Source organism: Aythya marila (assembly GCF_965140915.1).
Source record: "Aythya marila genome assembly, chromosome: 3".
Lineage (NCBI taxonomy): Eukaryota > Metazoa > Chordata > Aves > Anseriformes > Anatidae > Aythya > Aythya marila.
The window spans coordinates 75,266,680-75,290,668 of record NC_139044.1 but is presented as its reverse complement, the minus strand read 5'-3'; the positions used below and the strand labels follow the sequence as shown (position 1 = coordinate 75,290,668).

At 38.7% G+C, this 23,989-nt stretch overlaps 1 protein-coding gene across 1 annotated transcript in view; it reads right to left on the bottom strand.

The window, feature by feature from the left end:
- The window catches only part of SLC35F1 (solute carrier family 35 member F1), a gene marked incomplete at its 3' end in the record, with an annotated part of 242,705 nt that overhangs the window by 97,099 nt on the left and 121,617 nt on the right, over positions 1-23,989 (bottom strand). The window contains exon 2 of the mRNA XM_082755784.1: positions 6,842-7,017. Within this exon, the coding sequence (XP_082611910.1) occupies positions 6,842-7,017 (176 nt within the window). The remainder of the gene's footprint in view (positions 1-6,841; positions 7,018-23,989) is intronic.

Here is a 23,989-nt window from a genome sequence, read left to right as displayed (position 1 = left end):
GGGATGGCTGAGGTTTCTTTTTGTGGCATTACCTGCTGACACCTTTTCACTACATTTGGGGCTAGGATTCACCTCTGTGTTTATTGTTAAACAGCTGACAAAGCAAAACACACCTGATGAAAATGAAAACTGACTAAGCCCTGAGAGGCCTGGTCCCTTGTGTAGGTGGACAGGAGCAGCAGAACCAAAGCAGAAAGCTTCTGCGTGTTGGTTAGTGGAACAAGGTAGCTGACAATGAAAAACCCTGAGGGTAAAACAAAACAAAACAAACAAACAAAAAAACCACCACCCAACCTCTCCACTAGGAACAGGAAACCAAAACAAAATAACAAAAGACAGAACGGTCAAGTTTATTGTTTTTAACCCTGCCTTCCTGTCATCAATGTGGTCTACTGTTTTTTATCTTGTCTTCCTGGGCTGCATCAACACAGGAGGGGCCAGCAGGTCGAGGGAGGCGATTGCTGTCCCCTTCTGCTCTGCCCCTCTGGGGCCCCCCTTGAGTCCTGCATCCAGGTCTGGGGCCCCCAGCACAAGAAGGATGTGGAGCTGTTAGGGCAGGTCCAGAGGAAGGCCACGAAGATGATCAAGGGGCTGGAGCTCCTCTCCTACAAAGAAAGGCTGAGAGAGCTGGGGATGTTCAGCCTGAAGAAGAGAAGGCTCTGGGGAGACCTCATTGCAGCTTTTCAATACTTATGGGGGGCTTAAAAATAGATGGAGAGCAACTTTTTGCTCAGTCAGATAATGACAGGACAAGGGGGAACAGTTTTAAACTAAAAGAAAGGAGATGTAGCTTAGATGTAAGGAGGAAATTCTTCACTGCGAGGGTGGTGAGGCCCTGGCACAGATTGCCCAGAGAAGCTGTGGATGCCCCCTCCCTGGAGGTGCTCAAGGCCAGGCTGGATGGGGCCTTTGCCAACCTGATCTGGTGGGAGGTGTCCGTGCCTATGTCAGGGGTTGGGACTGGATGGTCTTTGAGGTCCCTTCCAACCCAAACCATTCTGTGATTCTGTGATTCTATGATTCCTACCAGCAGCATGGAATAAATCATACTCTGATGAAATTGTATCTCTTTCTGTATTATAGCTGAAAAATGCAGGAAGACTTCATTGGACTAGGAGGGGAAATTCTCTGGTTTTGGGAAACTGTCAAAAAGAACAGGATCCCAAAGTCCTCTGAAGACTACACATATGGGAAAAGTTTTAACCCCTCTGAATTGTAACCACCTACAGAGTATAATGATAAAGGCTCATGCAGTGGAGAGGGCAGTACCATTCAGCATTTCACAGCAGGAGATTTCAAAAAAAAATCACTTGGAAATAGAGGGAAAATTTAAACAGAAAAAAAAATGATTATGCAAATGGCACTGAACTCATACTGCTTTTTTTCTAGTTAGATAGCTCTGGTGCCCATGATGTGATAGGAAAACCCCAAACACATAGCAAGTCATACTTCTTGCTCCTGTGCATTCTATCCAAAACAGAAAATTGCAGGCTACAAAAAAAATCTTCTCTGCAATTTTTAGTGTCTGTAAATCACCAGAGTTTTATTTTAATTTCTCCCAAAGTGCAGAATTCCCTCTGAATATGAAAAGGGTTCTTCAAAGCCCAGACAAAAGGACTGTTTGGCTGACCATTTCCATAATAAACATATCCCACACAGTTTGGCATCCCCAATTAGAAGCCCAGAGTAATTAGGAGAAAGTACACTGCAGACTACAAAGCTCCACACAATAGGGAGAATATGCAGTACAGAGAATACCAAATACCAGAATGTCACCATTTTTCTTCATCCCAAGCCATACTCACTGAGATGCTTATTTTTTACAACACAGTTATCCTGGTCCGTTGCAGCAAGAGGGCCAGGAGGGTCTAGGCCAGCTTGATACTTGCTTCCCCCAGGTTTCAAGGGGAATTTGAAGTCTGCAATGTGTTTGCAAGCCTGAGCATAGGCTGGGTCCCAGCATCACCACCATCTTCTCCTGAGGGACTGAGGGCCATTTCTGTCATCAGCAGAGAGGGCCATGAGACAGCAAGTCTGGAGCTGCACAGGTTTTGTTCAACACTGGGGGCATAAACAAGTTCTTTGTTCTACAGCAGAGGCACGAACGTGCTGAGGAAGTGGAACGATGACAAAATGCATCTTTTCTCACCAAAATCACTCCCTGACATCCTAAGTGAACACGAAGTCCCATATTTCTGAAGGCATCTCATTGAACATGCTGACAGGATCGATGCTTTTCCAGAAGACTTTTCATCTCAATGGTACAGCACATATTGCCCAAAGTACTTTATATCTAATATAGTTTGATCAGGTTAAATCATGTACTCTCCTTGTTTCCCACATACGTTTTTATCTGCAGTCAACAAACAAGGTGTTAATGTTGAAGAAATTCTGGTATGTCTACCAAAGTTAACTGCATAATACCAGCTTTGAGTTAATATAACATTGCTAGTGGAATGAAATTGAGTTAAAAAAGAGACATTTATCCTTTCAATAGATAGCTGACAATCTCTTCAGTAAAACAGAGCAATGCCTATAAAGTGTTATACTTGCCTTCAAGTTGCCTGATTCAGTTTTTCTGGGGAAGTAGGAAGGATATTATGGTAGTTGTTTTTGTTTGTTTGTTTATTTGTTTTTGCTGTTGTTCTGTTTTGTTTTGGTGTTTGTTTTTGTTTTGTGTGTGTGTGTTTTTTTATTGTTATTATTTTTTTTCATGTATCTAAAAGGAGATAAATGTTTAAATAGCAGGTAAATCAGGACATGATTGAGATATTAAGGTCATAAACACAACCAAGATAGAAATGCATTAAAAATGATATTCCAGTGACATGACTGCAATCCTTAATAGTCTCAAGGGATTCTGTAACTAACTTAGGGGCACAGATCAGATCTGATTATGTGTCAAATCTGAGACATTACAGTTACTCTAGTGAAAATCGTATTTGCATCGATATATGCTATAACCTCATTGCTTAGTCTAGGAGCAGAACTCATCCAGACATAAAGAGATTCATAAAAACTTTTCTGAAGTAGCAAATTATTGCCACTAATGGTGGCCTGAAAATACAGAGTAACTTGTTGCACTGAAATTAAAGGAGCAGCTTGCCACTTGTGCAGAATTTGGCCCTTAAGGCTTTATGTTCCCCTTCTGTTCAAAACACATCCATACTGCTCCCTCATCCCTTGTGCTCTAGAATAACAAAAAATAGCAATTTCACATTTTCTCTTTTTTCTTCAAATGATGTCTAGTAGATGTGTTGTTTTCATTTGTAGCATATGTGAGGTGGCTTTTAGAAGTAATTTATTTTTGGTTGCAAGCTGCTGATGCTTGCACCCATGTTGACTGTTAGTAATTAACACCTTCTGGTCCACTATGGACAATTTCCCGCTTACTGCTTTTTAAGGTGCTAAAACTAATCTCCACCAGTTCTGTGTCCCATAGCTTCATTTCACTGAGAGAAATCTTCTCTCCCTGATAGCTACGGCTTTTCTTTTCCTCATTTAGTAATAATATACAACCCAAAGGGCTATCTGGAAGTGTCCTGACAAGATTTCGCTTAGCAGAATCCTCTGTTGACAAGGGGACAGAGCTGAGATAATATGTGTTAAAACCTTCTCAAATCAGAGGTGTTACCATGGACAAATACAGGTTTTGGCTGTAAAAACAACAGGCATGAGAGGAAGCTACCTCAGAAGTAAGAACTGAGAGTTTCAGTATTAGTTATTCAATTTATTTTTTTTTTTTTTTGCATATCAGCCAGATAAAACATAATGATATTCATTGCCTGGTGTTGCTGCATAAGTGACATTAATTATATAGCAATGTTTTTATACAAAACAAAACAAAAAACTCTTGAATAATTATATTCAGACCCCAGCATCTCAACACTAGTGCATTAATGAGCATTTAACTGGAAGCTACAGATGGTACATAATATATTTGTGGATAAGTGGCTACCAGCATCTATGCACGTGTGAGTGTGCACACCTAGCTGTGAAGAACTTCTGTGCTCACATCTTCAGTGAAATAATACATTCAACTTCAATTTACATATAATATTTTTTTTTAAATAAGCCCCAAAATATCCATAATAATAATATAAAAAAGATAATTATCTAGATACCAGACAGATCATTTAACAGAAACTTCAGAGCTCCTTATGTCTCAGAAAATTATAGTTTTCAGTCCTACTTTGAATTGAGCTTTTTTTGGCCACCACAAGTGACTGCTTCTCAGTGAGTACATTTCTGCAAAACCTCAGAGGTTAAGAAAGCAAGCAAAGAAAAAGACAAAGGGATGCAGTTATTTTTGACTACCAGCCAACTTATGATGGTCTGATTTCTGAAGGAAAAAGAGGGTAATTTAAAAAATCTTAAATCTTGCATGCAGAATAGGAGAACAGCACTTAAAAAAAAAAAAAAAAAAAAAAAAAAAAGCCTTCTGATGTTCCTGGCACTCAGAACAGAATCAGCCCATATAAAATTAATATAATTATTATGTGATTTCCATCTGCTAACGAAGCCAAACGATTAGAGCTGCTAGAAAAACTGCCTTAGTGGAACAAACACAGATAATGAATTTGAATAAATACACAAGCAAAAAGACAATGTCAAGCTCAATCATTTGGCAATATTAAATGCTGAGTAAATGAGTTGGCTGTGTATCGCTCTACCATTCAGCAGAAATGTTACAGTGAGTGATTGGATCAAGGATTTCTTTGCCCCTCTGGTCAGTTTCATTCTGGATTTTTTGGACCCTACACAAAACCATCTCTCTGTTTTTGACAGCTCCTTTTCCAGACTATTCCATTGGTCCCCATTACATTGTGCTCTGGTTGTTTGTACACTGTGTGTTTAGCTGCAGGCCTGTACAAACATCTTCTCCAACCATTCTCACTCATCCAAAACATATTTTTGACCCATCCTTAAGATTTTCCCATTTACTTCCCAAACCTATTGTACTAGAACAACAGAGATCTTCAGCAAACTCTCTTTAATCAATCACTATATTATCAACAGAGATAGAAAATTATTTATAAAAGTAAAATAGATTCTTTATTACAAGTATGTTTATATGAGTAAAACATAGTGCTTGATAGTGGGTTTGAAATGTCAATATATACTGGTGTCAAACAGCACTGTAACCAAAGCCCTGTAATGCACATCAGATTTCTAGCCTATATATCATCTCACAAGCTGGCATTTTCAAAAAAACGCAAAATCTATTTAAAAGTCATTGGGACTTGGCTTCCACAAAATCTAAATCAGTCCCAAGGAGGACATTTCTGGGATAGAACTTGTGAAGAGCGAGGCAATCCTACATTCAGAAAAAATTATTTTTAAACACAGATCTCCAGAAAGATGCCACTAATACACATTTTAAACCTTTTGCAGAGAAAAACGTGGTGATGCTTCCCCCTACACAAATTGAAATTCCAAGACAGTGAAACAGTGCCTGAGCAATCTTTCCTTACGTAAGAGCTGACATTTCCTTAGCAGATTGGCCTCTGCTGTTTCTGAAAAATGTCAATGGAGACCCAGTTTTGTAAAACTCAAGCTGTAATACATGGAAGCACTTTGTGTTGCAGGACAGTGGTATATTTTTAATTGTTTTATTTTTATTTATTTTCTTTTCATGGAAATTAAACCCTTATTGGTTTGGAACACTTTCATATGTTACTGTTTTGTATCTGAATACCAAACTAATGGACAAACTTAAGCTTCAGAGTTGTTCCCAAATCATTTAAAGATGTAACATCAAAGAATGATTGAAGATATTTGCTCCTGTAAGAAAATGTGAACCCCTCAGTATGCCGATAGATGTCCTGAAGCCTAATACATATTCTAGTTCTTTTCCTTGATGGAGCCCTTCTCTCCTTATGTCAGGAGAGCACAATCACAAAAGTACATGATATTTTTGCTCTTTTATTTTGTTTCTAATCCATGTGTTCTGCGAAGATGAATAAATAAAATGAATACAAAAAAATGAGTGGGTAAGAAATGTACTTAAATGCATTCACCTCCCACACCTCATCTAGACATGAAATCACAGAGAAAGGAGGGACGGGCAGGAAAGGCATAAAAAAACTGTATTATATATAGGCTGTCAAACAGAGGATCATTTGACATATGGTATGAAGTGCACTTGAATGCATTTCTCATTTTGGCAGCCAGATCGCTTATACGAGCCCTGTCCCACAGCGGTGGCAGGGCTGTAGAGCTTCTCTGCCCACTCAGCGTTTCACAGTTACAGTATTCCAAATTCCCTCCTTTTATCTCCTACTTCGCAAACACTAAAAACTGGCTGCTATTTTTCACTAATAATAAGTGAACTACTGAGCTGCCTTGATGAGCAACTAGAATGAGCAAGCTCTTCTTTGCTTGCATCTGAGCTCTCCTTAACCTATGTAACTTGTAAAGCATGCTATTTCCTGGCAAAATACGCAGTCAAATCTAAAACAAACCCTGAATGTGTGGTTGTGGTACCACAGTGACAAGCCTAAGAGGAGCATTACCATAAAAATAGTTAGGATGTGAAAAGTACTGATGTTTCTTTCTTTTTTTTTTTTTTTTTTGCTTAGAGGCAGAAGTACTATCCTTGAATCTAGCCCTAATCATGAATCTACTAGTTTGTTCTTTGTTAATGAAAATCTTTTTTTTTTTTTTTTTTTTTTTTTGTTTATCCAATATGTATTGCTAGGCAATATAAATATGTTACAAATGTTAATGGGATACGTGTCTAAATCACAGTTAAATATAACTTGTTTATTATTTTTCTGCAAAAGCTTTATCCTCACTGTCTTACACAAAAGAGTTATGTGTTTCAGAGATGGACGCTTACCTTGTCTGACAGCTAGTGTTGTCGTGTAGACCAAGAATAGAAGGATATAATTGAGGAAGCTCTGAAAAACAGGTGTGTTGGCATGGAAATCTTCTGACAAATACTTGCTCGTGAGGCCAATGCCACAGATAAGGAGGGAGAGTACCTGGCCAAGAGCCACAGACAGCAAGAGATCCCTAAAAGGAATGAGAAAAACACAGACATTAAACACTGAGCCTCCTCATGCTCATCCTCCTCCAGAATCATGTTTGAAAGTGTTAAGACACAGAAGAAACACGATGCTTCAATCAGCAAGGTATCTGCTGGGTGTAGTGATGTAACAGTTCCATTATTTCTGCACTTATCACTGGCTTAAACACCGCCCAAGCACACCAGCTTTTATTCACATATTAAACAACAGCAGATGGTAAATCTCTACCATTTGATTTCACATTTCACTAGGGATAAACGATAGTTTAAATGCAACCAAAATACAGCACTTCTTTCTTCAAGCCTTTTCCTTAACAGAGAGACCCAGGAGTATCATTCAACTAAAACTGGAATTACAGCTCTTCCAGGACTTAGTAGCCAGAGAAACAAAAAAAGCAGAGGAAGGATTTTATCGTGTTTCACCACCAACATGAATATACTGTGCAACTTCATTCCCCTCATTTCATTTCCATTTCATTGTATAAACTGTTCTTTCCACCCACTATGCAAATGTATGTATCTTTTCTTTTGTCTTTATTACCACTCTTTCCTTTCTGTTTGGAGAAAGTGGAAGGTTCTGCTTTTTTCATCCCTGTCTCCTTTTGTTTCTTAAGCCTGTATTTTCTGATTTGACTTCTTGCTTTAATCTGTTTTTCTTGACCTTGATCTCCGGTCTCCACTGTTCTCCTATCTAATGTTCCACATTTTCTCTCCCCACAGGTCTCTGATAGTTTTCCCCTTTGTACATGTTTTCTGTCTTCATATAATTTTCTCCTCCTTACTCAAGAAACTGCTGTATCTGAAAGCCCACTATTTTATGGTACATATTATGTCCTTTCTTCAGTCTTCTCTGTGATATCCTTTTCCATTCCAACTATCTGTTTCTTGTACTCTTCCATCAGAACTGTACAGCCTTATTCAGCCCAAACAACCTGCCTTTTCTAATTTGTTTTCAGTCATAGAATATCCACAGGACAGGTATATATGTGCTTTTGAATTACCCTTTTCCCAGATCCAATGTTGGTCAGTACTTCTGTGCTAATCAAGGCTGTTCCACCACCACCCTTGCTCCATGCAAAGGCACAAAACGCATCACATTGATATGGAGCAGCAGCAATAACAACTGCTGCCAAGGACTGCAAAAGGACATCAGAAGGGGACAGTTAGTCCAAGTCCTCCTGGCTGCTGCTGTCACTGTCATCAGCCTGTAGGTCTCTCAGGAAACTCAAGAAGGAGAAGGGAAGCATGTTCTGCACATGTCTCATTAGAGGCTCATACAAAGAAAAAGGCATTAGGCAATCCTAAGGTTGTAAAAGAAAGAGGGGAGCTCTCTGCTCAGCTGTAACAATATTTCATATTTCATGTGTGCTCTCTTCTGCCAGCTCATAAAAAAAAAAAAAAAAAACATCGCTTCAAGGCTGCTTTGCTTTCCCTGACAGATTTCCCTGACCTCAGCTGTGAGTATTTGGCAGCAATGAGCATCTGTGCTCCAGCAACAACTTCCCTTGTAAACTCAAGTGTCAAATTTGTTTCCCTTTTTCTCATAAACAATCCTCCCACTAGTGTGTCTCAGTGTCAGTCATGGCGTGATTCAACCAAGCAGACACTGGAAAGCACGGGAGGCTGGGTAGTTATATTCATCTAACATACCTCACTGACAAACAATCTGACACAGATAGTAAGAGAACAAACTTTATTGTGCTAAATCCCGTGTTTTGACGGGAGACTGCTGGGTAAGTAGAAACTATGATTCCACAACTACTGCCTCCACTTTTACATTTCTTACTCTACCGCGAAACATAACCATGGGAAATAAACACACTCAACAGAGACGACATCTGAGACTAAGACATGAATGCTGTGGAAGCGATGGATCCTCAGCTCCTGCCACTGCCTGTGGAGTAAGAAATTTGAACAGCGACTGCAATTTAAATCCACGTACTAATCTTGTAAACTTGTATATAATTCTTCAACCAGTTGGGTAGATAGTCTTTTCTTATGTTTTTGTCCTACAGGGAAGGTTCATGCAGTGCTGTCCTCTTGCCTACTGTTTTTGTAGTCTTATTTCATTAATAAATCGAATGTTTACAAATTTGTATCTCTAATGTGTTCCCTGCTTCACAAAGGATGCAGGTGGTTATTAGTCCTCTATATCTCAGCCATGCCCATTAGCAAACGTTGTATTACATCCATTGTGTTACTGCATCTGTTCTGGAAAGAAGTATCTTGGATCCTACTTAGATGTACAGAAAACTAAATATATCTTCACTTAATCATTCATGAAATGATTTTTCCAATAATGTATTCCTTGCTCCATACAAGTTGGCTGTTGGACATCATTTATCATTACTTTTTTAGAGGATCAAAAATTCCATCTGCTATTATTTTACTGAAATAGCAATTAAGACAAAAAGTAATTAGGAATTCAGCAGAAGCAGTCATGGACAAGAATCAACACTATGAACCTGAACACCTTCAATTTTGTAGATAAAGTTTGTTTGTGGACCAGCATATGGTCTCCGTGGCTTGAGAGAGCATTTAAGTAAAAATTGTCTTTTGAACCAGAGTTTAAAAAATACAGGAAATTATTTGTCAGAGAACCATGGAAGTAACCCTGCAAATTTCACTGGATTTCAAAACATTAACTACATAAATGACATTGAGTACATATGTATTGCTTGCCTCTACTTTTTGTGCACACTTTGATTTTTTATTTATTTATTTTTATTGTGTGAGAAAACTCATTCTGAAGTCAAGCAGTTGTGTTCCTTCTCTGGTCAGAACTTAGTGGAACATTTCACACTTGGTATATGACACAGACATACACGTTTCTTCTTTTGTCTCTTCAGCATGAAGAGAAGCATAATTTAGATATTTAAACAGAATTAATTCAAAAGTCCTCAGACATCAGGCAAGGATTGCCCATTTAATACAGTTTAATTACTCCTAAGACAGTGCCCACATTAACTCTTCTGCCATACCTGAAGACAGCTCCAGTGCTGACATGAATGCCATGCAGAGGAGTTGGTATGTTCCTCTCCCCTCATCAGTGTAAGCCACAACTGATGCTACCTACTACCATGAAAAACAGGTGAAATGAATAAGTAAGAGAAACCAAAACAGAAGATTAATAAAATGTGAATGGAAGAGAACAACTCATCTCTCTCCAAACAGAAAAGCAGAAACAAATCTCAATTTACTGGTTTTAACTAGTGACAATGTCAGACAGTGCAACAAAGAATAATGTAATATTTGGATAATGCTAAAAGCCAACATAAGATGCCTGAATTGTACAGAAAATGCTTGATAGCATTATCTGTGTTCTATTTTTCCTGCCAGCAATGATCTAATAATACAAGAGTCTTAGCTCCCAAGTCTTTAATACCTGTACAAGAATAATAACATACCCCTTCTTTTTTAAGAAGAATGAATTAGCAAACACTGAAAAGAAGCTTTCAATGTCTGTGGAAAACCTACTACTTCCTTCAGACAGAGGAAAAAGCAACTAACCCACTGTTTTCACCTCTGGCACTCACTAGACAGTATCTCTCCTAAATATCATAATAGTGTTAAAATAGCCAGCATATTATATATCCAACATATTTGCATCATTTTTCCATGTTGGTTTTAATACTCTTCACCACTCCAAGTCTGACACAAAGAGGGTGATTTCTTTCCTAAGCCTTCGGTTTGTCACATTGGCTTTGGCAGTATTTTCATTTACTGATGAAGTGCCATTCACTCACACCTTGAAGAAAAGTTATACTGTTTGAGAGCCTTCAAAGAAAGCTCTGGAAAGAATGTCACTACAGAAAGCTTCATAACACTGAGGTTTTCTACCTGTTAGAGGCCAATTTTGCAATAGTTGAGTGTTGATCTCCCACTAGGATCAACAGCCAAGTCTAAAGCCAAGTTAAAACTGGAAAATCTTCAGCTTAGCTCTGAACTTTGATCTCGTGAACTCATGACACTCACTCACTAACACTGAGCAAATAAAAGACATTCTTCTGTAAAACACCAATTTAAGACCTGTTCCTCGAATTTTTGCTGGCACTTGAATTAACATTCTGTATCAGAACCAATCAAATCAATTTCAGTTCTTGCTAGATAACACCTAGCACTTGCTACTGAGTCAGACGCGTATTTTGAAGTAAGAAGTCGGTCAGAATTGCTCCTCGGCTGCCAGATGTCACACTGCTAGGCATCTATCATGGGTGTTTCATGATATGCTAGCAGAGATTAAACAATACTTCTTTATAGCCTCTTTAGAAATAGTGCCAGAAGATAAAGCCTCATCTTTGCATTGGGAGCCATTTAATTCTGTTTAAATGCCTGGGCTGGTAGCTGCTGTGCACTACTTTTACTTGCTCCTCCAGGCATATGGAAATTTCTGTCAGTTGAGTTCCTCTGTGTTTATCAGCCATGGTAACACCATAAACTTCGGGAGGCAGATATCCTCATATCTAAAAACCTCTGAAGCTTGTGCTCGGTTCCTAGCATATACATGCTGGCATGAAATAAGGTACTAAATACATATCATCAGGTTCTCCAGTAATTATTTTTCATGAGGTTAGAACCTCATTAGTTTTGACTTGGCTTTGATTGCCAGTCTATTTCCATGTCCTCCCCAAAATATTAAAACACCATTTACAACACAAAATCAATGCAGTACAACATTCAGAACAGGCTATACAACCACGGTTGCGGTATGCTGGATGAATCAGTGACTTGCGAAGAGTGACTACGTGATTTAAACATTTGGGGCTGTTTTATTCTGATGCTAAATCCTGATACTCTCCATGTCAAATTTCTTTTAACTTAATTGCTTTCCGTCCTCTCTTTCGTACTTTATTTGGTCTCTTTCCACGGATAGGTCCCCACTGCATCAGTTAAAAAGTACCTTAGAGGGTAAAGAAAAAAGGCTACCAGTACTTTTAATCTCTAGCATGAGGTGTGTTAATCCTTCAGCATGCCACAAATTCCAGCAGACAAGAGATTAGCAGTCTATTTCTTGAGCTGAGATTTCACTAGACAAACACATCTGTACGGGCTGCTCTATAGCACTGCTAGAGCAGGCCTGCAGGTGGGACGACGCTTTCTGCATGATGATAATGACTGCTATACATAGTTATCTTCCCAAATGTTCCAAGCATGTATTTAAAAAAAAAAAGACAGACACACTTCATTTAGTGACTGACTGCTCTTATGGCATAGCTAAGTTGATGATATCTTTCACAGGACTGTGATTTTGCCAGGCTTTTTCACTGGAGTGCGTTTTAGTGTGTTTATGTAAAAGTAAAAGAAAAAATAAAACAAGGTCTTAAAAACTTTACTTTGATTCACAGTGAGCTGAGCTTACACCCCTGTGAGAATCAGGTCAAATTTATTTACATGCTTAAAGTTGGGTATGGATTCTCAAACACCCATCAGCAGAAATGCTGGCACACGTTACTGTAGGTAACGATGGAAAAGCACACATCTCAAACTCAAACACCCCCAGGATCCAGCTGCTCCTACTGCAGCTGAAGTTCCAGCACCATACTGTATTTGAATGGCTGCCTAATGAGGATATGGACATTGCTTCCATATTTTGCTGTTTGCAGTTAATGCACATAGGCAGCTTGTAAAAGAATAAATTAACAAGCTTTGCTAAAACCTTTTCCAGGAGAATCAATTGAGATCTCATTGAAAGCTAAAGTTTCAGATTTTTCTAATAGATCTTAAGCATGTGAAGCCTCCTATTTGTCCAGCATTGCTCTGGAATTGATTGCACACAGGGAACAAGTTTCTGCACTAATTTTGCACAGAAACTTATCTTTTTTTATTTTCCCATCATTCTGAAATATCTGTTACACAGGTTAAAAAATCTACGTTAGATTTCTAACCCTCTTCTCTACCTCTTTGAATAAGGTAAAGACTGAAGCAACGATCTTCAATTAATGTATTAAAGCATCTGCATGACACTTTATAGTAATTTACAGAAGTAGTCACAATATTCTATAATAAAATGACCATGGCTCTAAAGAGCAAGTTCTCCCACATATACACTGATAATAACTCCACTGGTATATGTACATTTATTCTATTAGTCAACTGCTCCTATAATGTACATTCTCCATGATCATACTGGATAATGTCTCAAGAAAATATAATAGTCTTGAAGGCCAACACAAAAGATTTATTTATTTTTAATATATTTCTGTCATGGAAGAATAAATCAGCCTAAGATATTTTCAGAATATAGGCATCAAGCATCATTGAAGAGTGAAATACCAATGCTTGAATCCCAGCTAAACCCATATACTGAATTAGAATATGAGTAAGTCTATTAACCTACACATCAGAGAGTGAAAACCATGCAAGACGAAGACTATCCATCACTTAATTCCCACTGAGTCATTATTTTGAAATCTTCAGTCGCATTTAAATGATGTACAGGCTGTACACTTGATCTCAGCACAAAGGGTGAAATTTATTGATGGTTAGTTGCAAAGTACCTCAAGCTCCCACTAACGCTCAAAAGAAATGCAGATTCCTTGCAGTATCTTGAGCAGTGAGCAGGTTAGCTATTTATTTTCCAAACATGGCCACTTTAATCTCTTTACAAGAGGACAGCACTGTGGACTCCATGCAGCTCAAATCTTCAGGCTGGTCTGAAAAGCTTCAGGCCTTGAAAACTTAGACCTTTTTTTTTTTTTTTTTTTTTTTTTTTTCCAGAGAAGAAAAGCCAGCAGAAGAGTAAAAAGCTAACCAGGAGTTCCTTATCTCATCTGTTTTCTGCTCTGTATCCCCAAAATAAAAAAGACTTTTTTTTTTTTTTTTTTTTTTTTTTTTTCCCCCCAAGGCTTTGAGCCCTTCCAAGTGGTGTCTTTATGCCTTAAGATGGGGAGAGAAGTTCTGTGCCTTATTACTATCTTCTTCTCTTCCCACATCACCAGTTGACCACCTTCTTACTTGCATTACAGCTCTGGACAACAAGAACCAAATCTTGCAGATACTTTCCCTGGTGAAAAACATCTCCATATTGCAGTGTTGGTTGTGTCTTTAAGTTCCTCATCATCCATTACATTTCTGCAAAGTCACTGTCTCAGACGGGCTCCAAAGGAGGGAAATGGGATTATTCTTTCCTTCAATGGCCATGGTGAGAGGGCTGTTGGGATGTCAAGACACAATAGGCAATGGAGAGCCCCAGCATGAAACTGAAGCATGCAGGACATGCCGTGAGCAGCAAGGAACAGCCAGCCAGACCTGGTCAGGTGGATGGGACTTCCCAAGAGCTGGAGAAGCCCAAGTGGTCACCAAGCCAACTGGAAGGACACACTATACAGGAGGAAAGCACATTTTATTTTTTACCTTGGCTTCTCTATTTGAATATTTGTTGCTGTTGTTTCCTTTTGTTGTTTTGTTTTGCTATTTTTCATTCTTTATTTTTATTTGAATATGAGCTGGCTTGAATGTTAGAGCATTTTGGGGGAGCTCACTAAAATTCAAAGTCTAGGTATATCTACTTCAAAGCAGTGGCTGACTCAGGCTCTGCTTTTTTCAGGTGACAGCTTGAGGGGCCAGCATAGAGTGGGTTCTGATAAAAAGAAAGCAGAATCATATATTCAACAAGTCTCAAGAGTCTCTAGAGCAGCTGCTTAAGATGAGATCTTACCTAATAAATTTCCTGAGTCTTGTGTATTGTCAACTACAGCAATTCCTGAAAATGCATTTCATTTATTATAAGATTTTATACAGGTTCACACACATGTACTCACAACTACTTGTGTTTTATAACTCTTTAATAATAAAGGAATTGGAAATGCTTTAAGGCTATTTTTATAAAACTTACTCCTCCATTTAATATTTAGAAATACACTGCTGAGACAGTCTGTTGCAGTGACTGCAAGTGCAAACAAGGGACTTCTTATTTTTTAATACAAGACACATTTAAAAATAGCAAAGGAAAGTGCAGAGAGAAAATTTTAAGGCAGCTATTTTGATAGAGCCAGTAGTAAATCATTACAAACAAATTTGTGTTGGTTTTGTTTGTTTGTTCGTTCGTTCTTTGAATGCAACTTGCTAATAGTCAGCTCCATTCACTAGTCATACAACAAAGAAAGAAAAAGGAAATTTATTCTAAGAATATGCCTCAATTTTGAAATAGACAGCTGGCTTCCAACTAGCAATTTCCTAGTGCTTTTCCAGCTACAAATCACAGAAGGACAGAGGGGACCATAGGCTTTTTCCCTTCAAAACTGAAGGTCTATCCATATATTCTCTTGGCAACTTCCCAGTCTGAAGAGTACTGGGTAGACTGAAAATGTTCCAATCTTTCTGATGCAATCAGAAATATAATTTCAGATGGCCATACAATAAAAGAACTCTATTTCAGGCTATTCTGGCAAATAAACAGACTGAAGCTAACTGCAGCGCATTAACTTCTACGAATTGTCACAATGTACCCCCATATGACTAGAGACATGACCACTCCTAAATCTAAGGATTTGATCTAGATTAGAATAATAAATGACAAAATTAGCTTTCCATGTGAAAGCTGACAAAAACAGTTACAAACACTAATTGATGACTACAGTACTTTTAAACAAGTAACTCTTCTGCCATAATCTTCCAGAAATTAATTCAAAAAGTGAGATTTGCAATCTGTTTCTAAACAGAATCCAGGAATCAAGTATGGGTTATGGTGAGCTGCAATTTCCCTGGCTAGAAGTCTTAGTAAAAGATGAGAGCTGCTGCAAATACTACATTTTAGCCTATGAAAACTAGTCAGAGTCACTGGGCTGCTGGAAAAGTTTGATCACCATTATTTTTATAATTCAAGAATAAAGCTCATAAATAGATGGCTTTATATGGGAAAGATTTGCTCTTACTCTGTTCCAAATGTACCAGTTTGAGGTTTCAGTTGTTAGAGGAAATTGGGATGTGGAAGGACTGACAGCTCTCTCTTGGAGAAAACGAAGTTCTCTGTCAAATTTTATTAGTTCATCTCACTTGCAGTGGTTTTTATGCCTAAGGCACAGGGCATTATAAATACAGTGATGAATATTTTTAGATAATATGAGTAACAGTTTTAAAAGTTTCGGTTCAGTTAAGATCATCATTAGCTCTGAGTTTTCTCAGTGGAGCTCATAGCCCACAGTAATAGACCTGGATGATTCCCAGCATCAAGAAAAATAGCTCACTAGTGCCCTAAGAAGTACAACATCACTTCTTATTGCTCTCTTGCCATTACTGTACATTGCTAATACAGTTTAAACTGATGGGAGTTTATGGACTAAGTCTTACAGCTATTGAGAGACAGTTGATAAAGCAGCAGGTGAAAAGCATTACAGTTCTTGCTGTACCCCTGCCACTGATAAGCCAATCTTGATTGAGTGCTTTGATTCAAAACAAGTTAAATGACTCAAGATTCCTCAGGTGACAAATGCTAGTGTAACTTAATTCAGTGTTGCCAAAAACAAGAAGCAAGTGCTTGGGAAATTAGGTTGAGTTCCCAGAAAGCTGCATATATGTGAGTCAGTATGATGGTATGAAGGATGATGTCAGATTCTTCCTGATGCTCCTGAAAATTGCAAGAGTTGTTCCTGAATTTCTGTCCCTGTAAAATGCCCAACTATGAATGCATGTACACCTGAGGACTGTCTGTGCATCTACAAGTAGATGCAGGAATTGATTATGCTGTTTTTGTTTATCAAATAAAAGTAAGCAGGTTAAAAAATAGCAGGTATGAATATTGAAGGTGCAAAGCTACATCTATAAAAGTGATATATAGCTTTCGGATACACAGAACTACTAGTTTAGTGTAAGAAATAGATTGTGGGTTTTTTTGTTTGTTTGTTTTTACATCAGCACATTAAATTACAATGACTTCATTCTAGAGAGCATTTAATATCTAATGTAAAAATATAAAATTTGAATTTATTTGGCTTTTGAAAAATCTTATTCTTGGCTAAAACTAAGGATATTTAGTTCCTCAGAGCACAACTGTTTTTATTTATTTTATATATTGCAATTTTTATGGAAGTTATTGGTAGCATTTTCAAAACACAGAAAAGTTGAAAAATCCCGGCTACAGTGGGACAAATTTGCTCTCCAAATAAATATGTGCATTTCCCATAAATCTGAATGTCTTTTACTGCAAATTCCAGCTATCATCTACATACTTAAAACAAGTAAAATGAATTTTAAGAAAAAATGCCCTTAAATTGGCCCCTTAATTGTGTCACTGGTGCTGAAGGATGAAAGATATTCACATTAGTATTTCACCTGGGATGGCACTAAGCTGCTACACACTTTCCCAAATATCCAACTACTTCAAAGGAGAGATGCCTGTGTTCCTGTGACTCATTCTGACTTCAACTTTTCGAGGCCTTGACCTTCTTTCATGATCTCCCATCTGTGGGTTGCTGCTGCCTCGCTTTGCAGCCCCTAAAGCTGCAATAATGATCAAAGTTGCTTGCTCATAGATAATATGACAAATGCAAAGACATTAAAATTTCATGCATTTTTTTTTTTTTCCCAAACATTTTTTAATGCATGGAGGCCAGGATTTTTCCCTTTCTGGTGAACGTCCTCCTCTACATTATTCTTGCCTGTGAAGACAGCATACTTATTTTCAGAGCAGCACAACTTCTTTAAGGATGAACTGGAAATGCCCTTGTCAGATCTACCTCTAATCTGGCGGGAAATAAATATGCCACAGAAGTAGAAGACGTGAGTTCAAGCTCTTCAGAACAAGCCAACCACTGAAGCCACTTAGGCAAAAGCTTTAAGGGTTAAGCTGTTTCACAAAGCTGGGTACCTTCTGGACAAGAAGCTTGTACACAAGCTACAAAGGGTCTCCTGAGGCACAGCAGGAGGCTGTGAAAAGGAGGAAAGTGAATACCAATTTTAAGTAGGTAACTACCCCAGGGCTGCAGCAGTGTGGGATTTCAGTAGGTTACATCCTTCCTGGCCTGGCTCTTAATAGGGAATTAGAGTGCTTAACTCAGGTTTCCAAATTCTGCTGCAAGAGTTATCACATAAAAATTACAGTAAAAAAGCTCAACATCAGCATCTCTAAATCCCTCTGTGGATCTGGTAAAAGTTAGTATTTTAGGGAATTGACTAATTTTGGATGTCCTGTTTACGGGACTTCAAAGATATTACTGTCTCTTTCTAAAAACAAGGTCCTTTTAAGGAGCTTCAAGCTGGGTGTCCAGAGCTGATGCAGTGATAACCCACAGGAATTTCCACAGGTCCTCTCTGCCTTCCTACTTCTGCAGTTTTCCAGGCCTCCAAGAAGGGAAGTACTTGGTGACAGGGGCCACTACAAAGTCACTCTCCTCAAAGGATAATGGAATAAAGGATAAAGAGAACAGGTACTTCTCTCACTCCATGCTTTTACTGTTTGCTCACTTCTCAGCTGTGATGGCCATTACAAAGCCAAAACTACAAGGGAGGCCCAATTTTCTGCATCTGTTTTTAAATTTCTGTTATATAATTCAAAAAGAAAAAAATATATATTGTTAGTTTAAAATAATTCATCTCCTGCGAAATGAGAAGTCCAGCTACTTGCAACATAGTGTTCCTCATTTGTAAGTATGAGATGGTTCTGGTTTACAGCTCCTCCCTTGGGCTCCAAGACCCTTTCCTCTTCCTTTCCATTTAATACAACAGCACGATGGTCTCTGTCAACCACACAGACCTTACACGTAATGGTGGAACAGACTCAGTTAAAGTAAATAAGTAAAAAAGTAAATGAAATTGAAAGTGATCTGGGAAGGTGTCACCTGCAGATTTTTCAGAGGGTCGGAACAGAAATTCATGGCCTACAGGATCCTTCTGTGGTGCCAAATGTATTACCAAAGCCACTGATGACCTAAAGGATAGGAAGGATGACTCGCATAAAGCAAAATAAAACCTGTAAAGCAAAGTGAGCTATAAGGTCCTCTCACAGGAGATAAACCAGGTCTGACATTTTGGCAGGGTACTTACCTGCCTGTGCTCACTGCTTCTGAGATTGCTTTACAATTTCTCTACAATATTAGCATCTGTACTTTGGATGAGCAGAGGAGTAGCACAGAGGTGATGGCTGGCCCGTGATCATGCCACTGCAGGTCTCTCAGGTGTGGGGCTGATACACCACCTCCCTCCCATGCACTGAGTGATGGCAGGCCAAAACATACTGCTGAGCCAGCAGAAAATGGACCAGAATCAAAGTCCAGCTGCAGTACCATTTTCTGCTGGTTCAGGAGTGAGTTTTGGCCTGACACCATGGACTAGAAAACAGTCTGCACAAGCCCCTTTACGTCTAGAGTAGGAACCCTCTGAAAAAGCCCATCTCCATGAAGGTGGTCCAGGGAGATGGGCTTCCAGTTGGGACACCTCTCCAAAGCTGGGACACCTCTCCAAAACTATGGCTTCTCAAAACCTGCATAAACTGCCCACTGGCACCACACGACATTCCTCCAGCAGAGGACCTTTGGCATCCCAGCTGTGTACAAGCGTGGTCACAACCTTCAGCTGACAAGTTGACTTTATTTCCCCCCTCAGCGCAGTTTGGATTGTGCTTGGTGCAAAGAGAGCAGGGGGTCAGGCTGACAGTTAAAATGAAAAGTGTGAGGGAAAAATCAGGGATTAAATCATTTTCTGTGCATGCGTGGTATTTGAGACACTCTGTACTGGAGCTTTACACAGCTACTAGTACAAAAATGCATGAAAAAAAAAAACAAACAAAAAACCCCCCTACCATTAGCATTAAAAATAGGAAGCATTTCTGTGCTATTCAATAGCAGTTGCTCTCCAGAAATCACCTGTGTGAAAGAAGATTGTCAGGCTGCAGTTATAACAAAGAATGAAATCCCAGCCTTAACTCTGAATTTCCTCGCCTTTCTGAATTGAAGTTCGCCATTAAATAGGATTTCACTGTCACAATATGCATTTCATTTTCCATTGATTTTTTTTTTCTTAGTAAAAAATAAAAGAAACAGAGAGAAGGCAGAAATTCTCTTCTAAACTGCATGAGTGAATCAAATGTTATACCTATCATATACAGCACACATACTGGTTTAAAGAATTACATTCATGAAGGCCATATTGCTACAGAAATGTAGGTACCTTAAACATTGTTATGGAGCAACATGAATTGGTTAATTATGTTTGGAACAGAGTAGCTTATAAGGGTTGTATAAGGCTTTAAAGTGACTAAATACTTCATTGATGTAAAAAAATAAGTTAGCTTTTTATTTCAGTCATAGTTTATTTATGGATTGAACTAGAATGTTAACTAAATTGCAGCTAAATTACTCTGTACAGGTCAAATGCTTTTTTGTTTATAAAACCCAGTGCGAACACACAGACCCACGTTTACACCCAAGTTGGGCAGGTGAAATTCATCCGGATGATCTCACCTCTGGTGACCTCAGGCAGAGATGGGCTCACTGTGACTTGGGAGTGGGCTTCCCTAAGGCCGCCACACCGACACCTGAGTGCACTCCCAGGAACGTGGCTGCAGGTCAAAACATCACCATGTCTGCTCAAGCAAGAGTGGGGAAATCCAGAAGAATGAAAAGTTGTCGAGGCTTGTGCAATACCATGAATATAATTTACCCAACAGGGTACTGATCTGCTTTTTCAGACTCTCGTTCTGCATAAAGCTTTCATTGGTAAGATGGATGAAAAGGACATCATACTTAAAACATCTTTACCTGTGAAAACCAAATTTGGCATGACAAGGCCCTTCAAATGTTCAGCTTTACAAGAAATTAATGAAGGCAGTTTTAATTGTGACTATTTTCCTGTTGCTTTCCAAGACTGACCACTAGGTCAAGTGCCTGGGCAGACAGCAGAGAGCTTCATAGGGAAAATTATCTGAACAGTGGCAGTCAGTGAGAATGTTTCGGTATCATTGGTTGTCAACGCAGATCACATTGGTTTTACAGCTTCCTCACTGCATGCATCTCGCTGTGTAAAGGCATATGGCCCTTCAAACAACAGAGAAATCTGACATCCACATACTATTTTTGCAGTTTTTCTGTTGGAAAATAGCACACTTCACCAGTGTGTGCTGTAACAACATGATGTACAGAATATCATCATTATTAAATTAAGGTGTGCATATAAATATTTTCATGCTCTTCTAATACGATTATGTATATGCAGGCCTGCTTGAGAGATATCATGGGACCAGATAAGAGACATTAATCTTGTAATTAATTGCATGTTTGCATTTAATTTCTATGCTTTTATTATTTAGTACCTGTGTCAACCACTTAATTTGCCTGCAAATCATTTTCTTATATAATATTAATGAAACATACTATGCTGAAATTCATCAAACTAAGGAAATTAGAGATTAGGAAGGCTCATTATATCATTAATTTATCCTCTTCTAACTTTAAACAGTTCAAGAGCTATGGCTTCAGTACCATTTGCAGCAGAACAGACTATGTTTTCTTACGGTAAGACATCAGAATTAAAAATCTCATTTCCATTGTGGAACAAACTACTTATTGGAGTCTAAACTTCATTTCTTTCTTCAAAAAAAATCTTTCAGAAGAAATAATGACAGTAACATTCATTTCAACACAGACGTTGCACAAAGGTCAATGTTTTTCATCTCTGTACATACAACATTCTGAGCAAATGAACATGATGAGATTTATATGATAAACATATAGATTTGTCTACTCAACCTGCTCAGAACAATTCATGCCTAAATATGAAGATGCTTGGGGTATTGAGGGACTGCTGACTGAGCACAGGGAAAGATCAAATCAATGAGAGGCATCAAAGTAAATGAATGCATCTTTGGGTTAGTTTAATCAAAGTTTAGGGCACTCATGGACTACCTGGTTGGGAAGGTGCATGGCTGCATTTTGGAAAGAATATCTGAGAGTGAGAATGGCTGGGAATTGGCGCTGTTGCAAGCAGGCAAAGCAATTGCCCAAACCAGAACAACCTAGCTACAAGATCCTTGGGAACAGAGTACATCTTGCTGCAGATGGATGTGGGGGAACACCAGCAAGCATCGCACATCCACAGGAGCAAAGTCTCACCATGAGCCTGCGATCTGATCAGAAGGAACTCTGCCTGTGATAGACATTGAGAAATTGGAAAGTGGACCTACAGTGAGGCCAGCCTGCCTGCTGAGTTTGTGCCATACCAGTGTCAAGCAGGTTTTTTTTTAAGCAAACAAATAGACAAACAAACACGACCCTGCAGCTTCTGACCCTCCAGCAAGCATCTGTTAGGGCTTTCTATTGTGTCTGACTATTTCTGCAAAGCCAGACAGAAAAAGTACAACAGTAGTCCAGCCTGGGTTGTGGGATACAAATTATGGACCTTGGTCAAATGATCTTATTCTTGCAGTGGGGATGAGGAAAAGCAGGCAGAGCTGTACGTTTTTCTCTTCAGGGTCTATTCCCAGTTCTGCCATAGAACTACTGTGGATATCTGAGGAAATGGCCTCAAGTTGCCCTAGGGGAGGCTTAGATTGGATATCAAGAAGAATTTATTCACAGAAAGGGTTGTTTGGTCTCTCCATAGAAGTGGTGAAATTACTATCCCTGGAGGTATTTAAGAAGACATATGGAGGTGGTACTTAGAGACATGATTTAGTGTTGGACTTGGTACTGTTAGGTTGATGGTTGGACTTGATGATCTTTAGGGTCTTTTACAACCTAAGCGATTCTGTGATTCTATCTGCAGCTCTCTTCACCTCAATTTTTTCTCCAGTAATGACTCTTCTGTCCAGGTCATAAAATCTCAGAGAAAAGATTCTACTATCATACACTAAAACACCACCTACCAGAAAACCTTCCTTTATGTAGGAAGCAGAATAAGAACTGAGAGGTGACACAAAATAGCTTCAGCAAGAAAACCCTGTGGAATGCATCCACTAGTGCTGGTGTTTCCACCTCTCCTAACTCCTTGCGGATAAGACCTTCTCATTCCTCAAATAAAAGTATATTATATTGTCTTTTTGTAACTGTAGTTTATTTTTCACAGTTTTCTTGAAACTGCTGAGGCCTTTAACTATTCTTGTGTCCATTTTCAGTGAACCTTGTGTTCTGAGCCAGCTTTTGGTTCTTTGTAATAAAAATGCTTTCATTGCCCAGCTATATTGATTTTCAGTCTCCTGAAGCTTTGTGCTTTCCTTCTCCTAAGGTTTTGCTGACACAGTTTAGGCTGAGTCCCACATTCCATTTCCTCTTCTCCTGACTGAAGACACTGTTCTAACTGCTAGAAGCTCATCAAGCATTTAAAAATCACATCTGTTGAACTCAACCCTTCTATTTTGTTCATTCTTTTCATCTCTTCCTTCTTCCTCCTGATGTATCAGGCTGGGAATTAAATGCAATTCCAAAAATGTGTTTTAAAAGCAAAGCTTTACCTTGGTGAACCTGTTCTGCAGAGAATTAGACAGCTACGTATGTGACCTATACACATAGGGCCCTATAGGTATTTTTTTTTTCTTACAGACATGCGTGTACTGAGATCAGAATGTAACTCACAGAAGAAATTTACACTGATAAATTCAGAGATGGCACGTCCAATCTCAGTAGAGGTGTACCTGGTCCTAAGTTCCTATTTCTTACTTCAATCAATTGAAAAAGGACACAGAGAAACCCAGACTCTTTAAAGGGAAATCAGAGTTAGGTTTGAAAGCCTTAGCAGCTAAACATTCTCATTTATCTTTGAGAATTCCCTGGAGATAATGTAATCCAGTGTAAGAGCCTTTTTGTTTCATTACTGAGCAAACATCAAGTATAATGTCATACCCAACGTATGCAGGATTCACAATTTGAGAAGAAAATCCCAGAGAGGAAACCTTCATACATCAACTAACTTCACATCTAGTACCATTAAGTAACATTTCCCTATTTTCATATTCAGTAGGTTTTCACTGACCACCTGCTAGTGACTTATTTCAAGCTCTCCTCCTGTACCTACTACCTCAGAATTTTCAACGTT